An 8,525-nucleotide genomic window follows, 5' to 3' on the forward strand; every position below is an offset into this window, starting at 1 on the left:
GCATGACGGGCTCAGCGATGTTGCAAGACAGGCGACAACGACGAGGTGGTGGTGATTAGGAGCGAATGCTTGTACGCGTGTTGGAGCGCAGCGAAATCGGAGGTTGAAAAAGATAAGTCTTTCGCAAGCAAGTTGTTATTCTCCGATATTGCACTTTCAGCTCCGCTGTCCGCTGTGGCTGACACCCCTGCTCCCAACGCTCAATTTCGCTCGGATCATGCGAGGAAAATCTTGCTGCCATGGGAAAGAACACGTTCCAGATACTGCACGACGCGGTCTTTCCGCGAACACCTGATGTCTACCGATCTCTGAAAGCGGCCTTGCTACCTCGCGTCGGAAGTACGAGCTGATTGCACTCCCAGATGACAACCCGGAGAAGATGGATTGCGGAGACCTCGACCTTACTGTGACACGTCCTTCCTGTGACACGTCCTCAAGCATATTGTAACTCCAGAGGTCATGAAGGACGCGCTGGTTGCACTGTACAGCATACCCTTCGAGGGCGGACACAGCAGCCCTTTCGCCATTCCGGCGGGTATCGTCGCTCGTTATGCTGAGAGTGTACAGTGTACGACCTGGTGCTCTTGGTGCTGATGGCCAGATTCACGTCAATGTACACCGTCATGTGGACGTGCAAGTATGGGCGGACGAATCTGAATGAAAGCATACGACATTCTTTTGTGTGGAGACGTTCCTTGGTGTGCACGGGTAGCTCATGCGTCCAGTGCCAACCTGTGCCAACGGATCGTCGGTAACCTTGCATCTCTGGCTTCCTTGATTATATCCTTGTTTTTGACCAACTTTCTACAGATTATCGAAACATGGTTCACGTGCGTGGAGGTTCGCGAGGAGTAGCACGGATGTCGACGCATGTTCGAGTCACAACAATAGCGAAGGCATCGGTAGAAAGACATTACAACATTGCGGCTTGTATTGTTCGTAATATACAAGGGTGTATGATACCCGAGCAGGTATGCTACGTAGCGTATGGCGTGGCAGAGTCCAAAGAGAGTTCAGAGAGGTTAGGGTGACTACATAGAGCTAGTGGTATGCAAGAAAGGTCCCGGATTTCACACTGACAGAGAGTCCCGTTCATGGGGAGGGTAGTCCGTGAGGGCTAAAGTTCGACAGGCATCATGAGGGAGTTGGGATGCTTTTACCCGATGATGATCGTCTCATTTGCGACCTGCATGATCGGCATTGGGCCAGCCTGCGTCGAACGTGCGTCAACGTCAGTTGTTCGGCATACGTTGGAGGGCAGGTACTTACGCCTACGAGAACGAGGTGTGTCACACTGAGAGAGGCCTCACCGGACTCCATGCCGGCTGGCACCTGAACAGTAAAGTTCTGGAATGGGTACCAGTCGCCAGAGCCGTATATTGGGTCGTAGGGGCCAGTGTAGAGGATATCACCGAGGACCTCTGTCGTGTCGAAGGAGGCGCAACCGCCCGTGTATCCTGCGCACGACTTGAGGCAGATGGCGATGGCGACATCAGTCGAGCCAGTTAGGGTGGCCTACATAGCGATGAGCACGACGACGCTTGGAGATGACGAGAAGGAAAGGACGCACCGGCTTGTCAACCCGCACGGTGATGTTGCTCCCCGCGCTTACTGTGTCCCCCGCAGCTGGTGCGCTGATGGCGATGTTCTGTGCAAAGGCAGAAAGGGCGAGGCAGCCGAGGACGAAGAGCGACTTGATGGAGGCAAACATTATGCGGACGAGTAAGGTTGTTATTTTTGGTATGGGAGGGGGATAGGGATGTGAGCCAAAGTTGGCGGTGAGGAAGGAAGGCTGCCAGCAAAGCTCCAACTTATATATGTCGTGGATTGCCGAGCGACGGCTGTGAAGGACACCAAAAAAAACACGATCCCGGGACCGCACGGGCGGGGAGTGAAAGCCGAGGATTTGATGGCAGCGTGGGGCCTTGGGGGCAACGAGGCCAGTGCAGTGCTCGGCCGAGGTGAAGGAGCAACACATCCATCTTCGTCGAGAGCAATCTCCGGCTCACTTCCGAGCCTCGTCGACCTTCCCAACGCATGGACATGCACCAATTCTCGCTTCAACGCCGACGATTCCAGAGTATTCAGCGAAGACACGAGTTGCACAGCTCTCCCTGGCCTCGACCGCAGGCGGGACCATTGAAACGAACTCTTTGATTACGTCAGCATATTCTTCCACGTGGCCCGTCTTCCCAACGCGCTTGAGCGTCGTCGCTCAACACGCAAACGCAGCATGCACCTGCACTCGCTCGCCGTTACATCCACCATCGCGAGCAGAAGCTATCCCGCGGGGACGATTCACCGGCCAACACAGCAAGTGGATCACTAATCCCCGTTCCCACCGACAATGTCTGGATTGTTCGCGGTGGTCCTCATGTCCGCCCTTCTCGGTGCGGCCTCTTTCGGGATCGGTGTCCTTCCTTTGTTCTTCAACTTCTCCAGTAAGCAGCGCACGTTGCTCGCTCCGTGGTCGCACAGCCTATTCATATGATGATGAACAGAACATGCGTTGGCGAAGCTGTCCGCGTTCGGCACAGGTCTGCTGCTCGGTGCAGCTTTGGGAGTCATCATCCCTGAGTGAGTTCGTCCGTTCGTCAGATGTTATGGCCTAATGACCTAAAACGTACCAAAGAGGAGCAGAGACTCTCGCTCATGCCGATTCGTCATCCGGATTTCCTACGTCCGCGGTTGCCCTGTCTCTCCTCACAGGGTTCACGTTCATGCTCGTCGTCGAGCAACTTCTATCCCCCCACTCGCACGACTCGCCGTCTCCGCACCTTCCTCCATCACCTATCCACACGCCAAAGCCCTCCACGGCCGACACCGTAGTCGAGTTCGACGTCGAGCTCGGCGAGCTGGAGCGCGCGGAAGGCATCCCCGTCGGAGACGCTCGCGCTCCGAACAGCGACAACGCACCGCCCTACCGGAGACCGGAGGCTCAGGACGCTGAGAGCAGGAAGCGCGCATACCCGCTCACTCTGGGGCTCGTCATGCACGCACTCGCGGACGGACTCGCGCTCGGGTCATCTGCGCTGTCCGCCCCAGGCTCCGATCCAAACGCCCCCGCATCGGCACTACCATCCAGTCTATCCCTCGTCGTGTTTTTCGCGCTGGTGATACACAAAGGTGCGTCTGCATTTCGCGGAATTGCAGATCGATGCGCATCATAACTCACTGCCACCGCTTCGTTTCCGCGGACCACGCACCTCCAGCACCGACGGCATTGGCTCTGACGACTTCACTCCTCTCGACGTCCCTCCCGCGCTCGGAATGCAAAAAGCACCTCGCCCTCTTCAGCGCGTCAACCCCCCTCGGTGCGCTAGCATCCTACGTCCTGCTCTCCTTCTTCGGGACAAGCAGCGAGGGCCGGTGGCCCGGCGTCGCCCTGCTCATATCGGTACGTGGCACGCTGCGCTCGTGCTCTTGCGCCATCACGAACCCGTTCGCAGGGCGGGACCTTCCTGTACGTCGCGACGGTCCTCAGGCCCGTCTCGGGGCACGGCGACGCAGAGGACGTCGGGCGGAAGACTCGCGTGCTCTGCATCGTTCTGGGCATGTTCGTGCCTTTTGCTATCGGCGTAATCGTCGGGCATGACCACGAGCGTGGAGCGTAGCGAGTGTGGGCGAGCTGTGCTGGAGGCTTCGTACGTTGGCGGATGTACGGTGCGGGCAGATGTCGTGTCGTGTCGTATCTCTGTGCGAGGGCCTCCCCGCTTGCGCGCTTGCGTGGATCTGCTCTGACGGCCCGCGTCCGGTCCGGTGGGTGTGCAGCCGTGCATTGTGCTTCGTTGTCGAGCTCGGGTATCGCGGCGATAGTGCGTCGCGACTCGCTGATGGGTGGCACGTATATTTGGAAGTTTCGCTCTGCGCATGCGTTCATACCCGGATGATGTGCCTGTAAACTTAGACGTCTTCGGGTCTCGGGATTGACAGCAGTATTCGATGAGAATGTGTGATACGGGGACCTCGACCCACAACAGGAGAACAGCGGTTCCGAACCAGTCTGGCAGCCGTGCGTTGAGCAGGAGTGGTACTTTTACACGGATAATATACAATTGAAGAAGCAAAATGATAGCATCTTGCTGGCACCAATACGTGCCGACGCGATGCCCTAATCCAAAGCTAGTGACATCAACGAAACCAATGCAGGCGAGACAAACGATTGAGACGAACGACCGCCATCACCGTTCTAACGAAACCCATCCATCTGAGATCAGCCGCTTGCCATCACCACATCCAAACAACGCACACTCACCTCTCCCAAACCACCGATACGCCGCCTGCGGCCCGCTCGCCAACAAGCTCCCCACACCCTGCACAAGCTTCCCCACCCCAAACAGCACGCCCCCCGCAAGCAAAAACGGCGTCGCGACGAGGAGCCCAAGTCCCTGCAAGAACGGATGCACCATCGCATCGCGCTCCTCCTGGCTCGCCTCCGCGAACCGCCGCGCGCGCTCGTACAGATCGGCTTGGACCTGCGGGTCGGGGTGCTGGTCCCCGGCTGCGCGGAGGAGGGTGGGGATGTGCGTTATGGCGGCGGCTTCGCCCTGTGCGTCGCCGGCTTGGCGGGCTGCGTTGTAGGCGCGCATTCCGTCCTCTGCTTGGTGGAGTGCTGCTTGCCATTGTTGGTCTTGCGTGGGTTGAGGCTGGGTTGGCGGTTGGGTTTGGGTTTGTGTCGGGGTGGGCGTGGGGGTGTCGGCTTGTGCGCTGGGTCGGGGCTCGGGCTCGGGCTGAAAGGCCGCGGCAGCGACGGCGACGACCTCGCCAGGAGCCTCCGGGTGGCCATTAAGCTGCTGTTCTTCCCTCTGGCCCGTCGGGCTTTCGCCTTGGTCACCCTCCGTCGGTGTCTGTCTTATCTGCACCATGATCTCGTATTTGGAATCTGCGGTGCACCACGGTCCTCGTCAGTTACTGTGCACAACGAATCGAACGAGCGAACCGACATTGTGTGGATCGCGGAGGTACTTACAGTACGCGGGTCTGGAGACGTCAGTAGTGTGTGCACGGTAGTGGCGGTGCGCAGGAAGGAAGTGGGGCCGAGCCAGGCATGCGTGATGGACGCCCTGGCCTGGCGTCTAGGTGTGTTGCGCAGTTCGACTGTATTCTGCACCGATGTCGATGGCAACTCAGTCGTTTGTCTGGACGCGTACGAAGTCTGAAGATCTCAAGGCCGAGATGATACTACATATTCAATTGGCCTAGAGCCTCGTTGACCCGCTACGCTTTCCCCTGTAACTTATCCTCTATGCAGCACGCAGTACATTTAGCACAATGCGCAACATCATATACAGCTGAAAAAGCAGAACGAGAGCATCCAATATACAGACTGCCATCCCAATCCAAAGCTGGCGATACGAAGAAGACCCTACACGTAAGAAAAATGACTAAGATCGCTCAAGAATTTCTGAATGAACTGCAGCAGAAACGTCTGCCATCACACTAACGAAAACCAGACTTCTGAGATTAGCTCTCATCGCATTCGACGATCGCGCTCACCTCCGCTCAACCATCTATATGCCGCTCGCGGCCCCAACACCAACAACCTCCCGATACCCTCTATAAGCAGGCCCGCGCCCCACAGCATGTTGCCCACGATGATGAACGGTGTCGCGAGGAGCATCAGCAGCCCTTGGAGGAACGGGTGGCTGTCCTTGACCCAGTGCAGCAGGTGGGGGACACGCGCCACAGCGGCGGCCTCTCGCTGCTTATCGATGGCCTCGCGCTCCTTGTCGACGGCCTCGCGCTCCTTGTCGATCATATCGTGCTGCTTGTCGATAGTCTCGCGTTCCTTATCGATGGCGTGTCGCGCTGCATCGACGGCGTCTCGCGTTGCGTTGATGGCGCGCATTTCCTCCTCTACTTGTTGCAGAAATGCTTCCATTTGTTTTTTTTGCGTATCTTGAAAGGGTATATGTGCCGGGGCGGACACAGGAACGAGGTCCTGCGTAGTGACATTTGCAGGCTTCATTGTGCTAAATGCGCCATAAATGCAAAGACACCACAATATAGCCGCTAGTAAGAATAATGGCGCATTCTTGACTTTGTTATGGGATCCTGGCATGGGCTGAGAGGCCGCGGCAGCGACAACGGCCTCGCGAGGAGGAGGCTCGAGGTGGCCGTTGAGCTGCTGCTCTTCGCCACAGACGCGGCGCTCGTCTTCAACATCGCGCTTCGTCTCACTGATCTGCACCATTCTCGTACCTGGTACCTGGTGGCATCTGCTGTACACCGCGGTCCTCGTCAGCCAGTGCCATGAATTGAAGGACAGCGAATTGATATTGTGCAGACCGTAGAGCTTCTTCCACCATGGTTTGGAAAGACATCGGTAGATGTTGTGAACTGTACTTTCTTACCCTCAGCTGAACTGTGGTGGGACGGGCTGAGGGAAGTTGAACGGTGGGAGCGCGGTATATGTCAGGCGGGTATGTGCTATATAACCTGCCTTTTTCGCGATCCGCCGCGCTGCCATCGAATTTCGACGGCTTCGACACTATAGAGTGTGTATGGTAGTAGGAGTGCTTGTTGTACGCAGGAAGCACGGAGTTGGCCGAGCCACGGTTATGCCATATGCATGCGTGATGATGGACGCCCTCGCGTCGCGTCTAGGAGTGTTGTGTTGCGCATTCTATATACTGTATTCTGCGCCGACATCGGTACCGCTCGCTTATCTGGATGCATATGAAGTGTCAAAGCGGAGACGATGTCATACCAGTGGTCTACAGAACGAGTGCATATAATGCACAGACACGACTCCCAGTGAATCCAAAGCTGGTGATATCAAAAAGACGAACGCATGCAAGACAAACGACCAAGATCGCCCAATAATTCAATTGGTGGTCTACAGAACGAGTGCATATAATGCACAGACTCAAATGGTTCACCACAACCGACGCCGATGCAATTCCCAGTGAATCCAAAGTGGGAGGTAAAAAGACCAACGCATGCAAGACAAACGATCAAGATCGCCCAACAATCTCTCAAAGACCTCCAGCATGAACGAGCGCCATCACTCTAACGAAAACCAGCCATCTGAGCAAAGCTCTCGTCACGTTCGGCAATTTGTGCTCACCTCTCGTCAACCATCCACGGTGACGGCCTTGCGCTGCTTGTCGATGGCCTCGCGCAGCCTGTCGAAGGCCTCGAGCTGCTTGTCAAAGGCCTTGCGCTGCCTGTCGACGGTCTTGCGCTTCCTGTCAAAGGCATCGAGCTGCTTGCCGACGGCCTTGCGCTGCTTTTCCATCGCCTTGCGCTGCCTGCCGAAGGCATCGCGCTGCCTGTCAGAGGCCTCGAGCTGCTTGTCAAGCATCTCGAGCAGCTTGTCGACATTCTCACGCTTCTTTTCCATGGCCTCAAGGACCTTGTCGATGGCCTTGAGCTGCTCGTCGACGTCCTCACGCTGGCTTTTTGTGGCCTTACACTGCTTGTCAAAGGCCTTGCGCTTCCTGTCGAAGACCTTGCGCTTCCTGTCGAAGGCCTCGAGCTGTTTGCCGATGGCCTTGCGCTCCCTGCCGATGGCCTTGCGCTCCCTGCCGATGGCCTTACGCTCCCTGTCAAAGGCCTCGCGCTCCTTGTCGATGGCCTCGAGCTGCTCGTCGACACCCTCACGCTGCCTTTCCATGGCCTCGTGCTGCCCATCGATGGCCTTGCGCTGCGTGTCGTAGGCCTGTAGCACTGCCTTTTCGTAGGCCTCGCGCTGCTCGTCGTAGACCTTTCGCGCTACGTCGTCGTAGGCCTGTCGCGCTTCATCGTACGCATACACCCCCTCCTCTACCCGTCGCAGTGACGCTCTACATCGATCCTCTTGCACATCTCGAAGCGGTACCTGTTCCGCGACACAGACGGGGGCGATGGCCTGCGCACCGACACCTGCGAGCTTGATCGTGCTAAATTCACCACAAAGGCAAAGATAGCACGATACGGCCGCAAGTAGCAAGAATGGCAGAGTCTTGGTTTTGTGATGAGAATTGGGTTGGGCGGCCACGGCAGCGACGACGACCTCGTGGGGGGCCTCAGGATGGGCATCGAACTGCTGCTCTTCCTTTCGGGCCGCCGAGCTCTCGCCTTGACGAGCGCATTTTGGTGGTGTCTCTCTTATCTGCACCATTTTCGTACTATGTGATATCTGGTATCTGCCTGCTGTGCACCGCGCTCCTTGTCAGCCAGTGTCACGAAATGAAGGGACGCGAACCGATATTGTGCGGACCGCAGAGCTACGTACAGCACGTTGTGGAGACGTCGGTAATCGTCAGGAGCTATACTTTCTTAGCCTACCGGCCAGGTAAGTCAAGCAAGTACAGCATCACGACTGCGGGGCCGAAATCAACTCACCCGTGATGTAACGGACTGAGAAAACATGAACGTGAACGGTGGAAACGCGGTAGATATGAGGTGGGTGCGCGTTACATAACCCGAACTCTTCCGTGCTGCCATCGAACATCGACTGCTCCCACAGTATTGTGCACGGTACTTATTAGCGGTGGTTGGGTGCAGGAAGGAAGGAAGGAAGGAAGTGGGGCTCGGGCCCG

At 57.0% G+C, this 8,525-nt stretch overlaps 6 protein-coding genes across 6 annotated transcripts; 2 read left to right on the forward strand and 4 right to left on the reverse strand.

Moving 5' to 3' along the window:
• Positions 1-647: 647 nt before the first annotated feature.
• On the forward strand, positions 648-927 carry LAESUDRAFT_730513 (uncharacterized protein). Its single transcript, XM_040909857.1, has one exon. The coding sequence runs from the start codon at positions 658-660 to the stop codon at positions 853-855; it is 198 nt and encodes a 65-aa protein (XP_040759923.1). The 5' UTR covers positions 648-657; the 3' UTR covers positions 856-927.
• A 229-nt stretch (positions 928-1,156) lies between these two features.
• On the reverse strand, positions 1,157-1,711 carry LAESUDRAFT_763122 (uncharacterized protein; the record flags this gene model as incomplete). Its single annotated transcript, XM_040913208.1, has 3 exons — positions 1,157-1,210; positions 1,270-1,515; positions 1,571-1,711. The coding sequence occupies 3 exons, from the start codon at positions 1,709-1,711 to the stop codon at positions 1,157-1,159; spliced, it is 441 nt and encodes a 146-aa protein (XP_040759924.1).
• Positions 1,712-2,347: 636 nt separating this feature from the next.
• LAESUDRAFT_662476 (Zinc/iron permease) lies at positions 2,348-3,614 on the forward strand (the record flags this gene model as incomplete). Its single annotated transcript, XM_040904994.1, has 5 exons — positions 2,348-2,441; positions 2,502-2,577; positions 2,633-3,126; positions 3,213-3,397; positions 3,450-3,614. 5 exons carry the CDS (start codon positions 2,348-2,350, stop codon positions 3,612-3,614), a joined length of 1,014 nt encoding a protein of 337 aa, XP_040759925.1.
• A 681-nt stretch (positions 3,615-4,295) lies between these two features.
• On the reverse strand, positions 4,296-4,670 carry LAESUDRAFT_625977 (uncharacterized protein; the record flags this gene model as incomplete). The annotated part of the gene is made up of 1 exon (XM_040903338.1): positions 4,296-4,670. A coding segment is annotated over one exon (375 nt), but the record flags the coding sequence as incomplete, so codon positions are not given.
• Positions 4,671-5,170: 500 nt separating this feature from the next.
• Positions 5,171-6,408, reverse strand: LAESUDRAFT_815489 (uncharacterized protein). The gene is made up of 3 exons (XM_040914694.1): positions 6,289-6,408; positions 5,497-6,221; positions 5,171-5,439 (listed from the first exon to the last, which is right to left on the reverse strand). Exons 1-3 carry the CDS (start codon positions 6,321-6,323, stop codon positions 5,435-5,437), a joined length of 765 nt encoding a protein of 254 aa, XP_040759927.1. The 5' UTR covers positions 6,324-6,408; the 3' UTR covers positions 5,171-5,434.
• Positions 6,409-6,921: 513 nt separating this feature from the next.
• Positions 6,922-8,211, reverse strand: LAESUDRAFT_437589 (uncharacterized protein). Its single transcript, XM_040902458.1, has 2 exons — positions 7,070-8,211; positions 6,922-7,011 (listed from the first exon to the last, which is right to left on the reverse strand). Exon 1 carries the CDS (start codon positions 8,102-8,104, stop codon positions 7,076-7,078), a length of 1,029 nt encoding a protein of 342 aa, XP_040759928.1. The 5' UTR covers positions 8,105-8,211; the 3' UTR covers positions 6,922-7,011; positions 7,070-7,075.
• Between the last annotated feature and the right edge of the window lie 314 nt (positions 8,212-8,525).

This window comes from Laetiporus sulphureus, assembly GCF_001632365.1.
Source record: "Laetiporus sulphureus 93-53 unplaced genomic scaffold LAESUscaffold_51, whole genome shotgun sequence".
Lineage (NCBI taxonomy): Eukaryota > Fungi > Basidiomycota > Agaricomycetes > Polyporales > Laetiporaceae > Laetiporus > Laetiporus sulphureus.

Bases quoted from the DNA above. Each gene is read 5' to 3' on its own strand.
- LAESUDRAFT_730513 (XM_040909857.1), top strand. From the start codon at position 658: ATGAAAGCATACGACATTCTTTTGTGTGGAGACGTTCCTTGGTGTGCA.
- LAESUDRAFT_437589 (XM_040902458.1), bottom strand. From the start codon at position 8,104: ATGGTGCAGATAAGAGAGACACCACCAAAATGCGCTCGTCAAGGCGAG.
- LAESUDRAFT_815489 (XM_040914694.1), bottom strand. From the start codon at position 6,323: ATGTCTTTCCAAACCATGGTGGAAGAAGCTCTACG. The intron at 6,222-6,288 runs GTCTGCACAATA...CGCGGTGTACAG, and splicing joins ATGGTGGAAGAAGCTCTACG to CAGATGCCACCAGGTACCAG.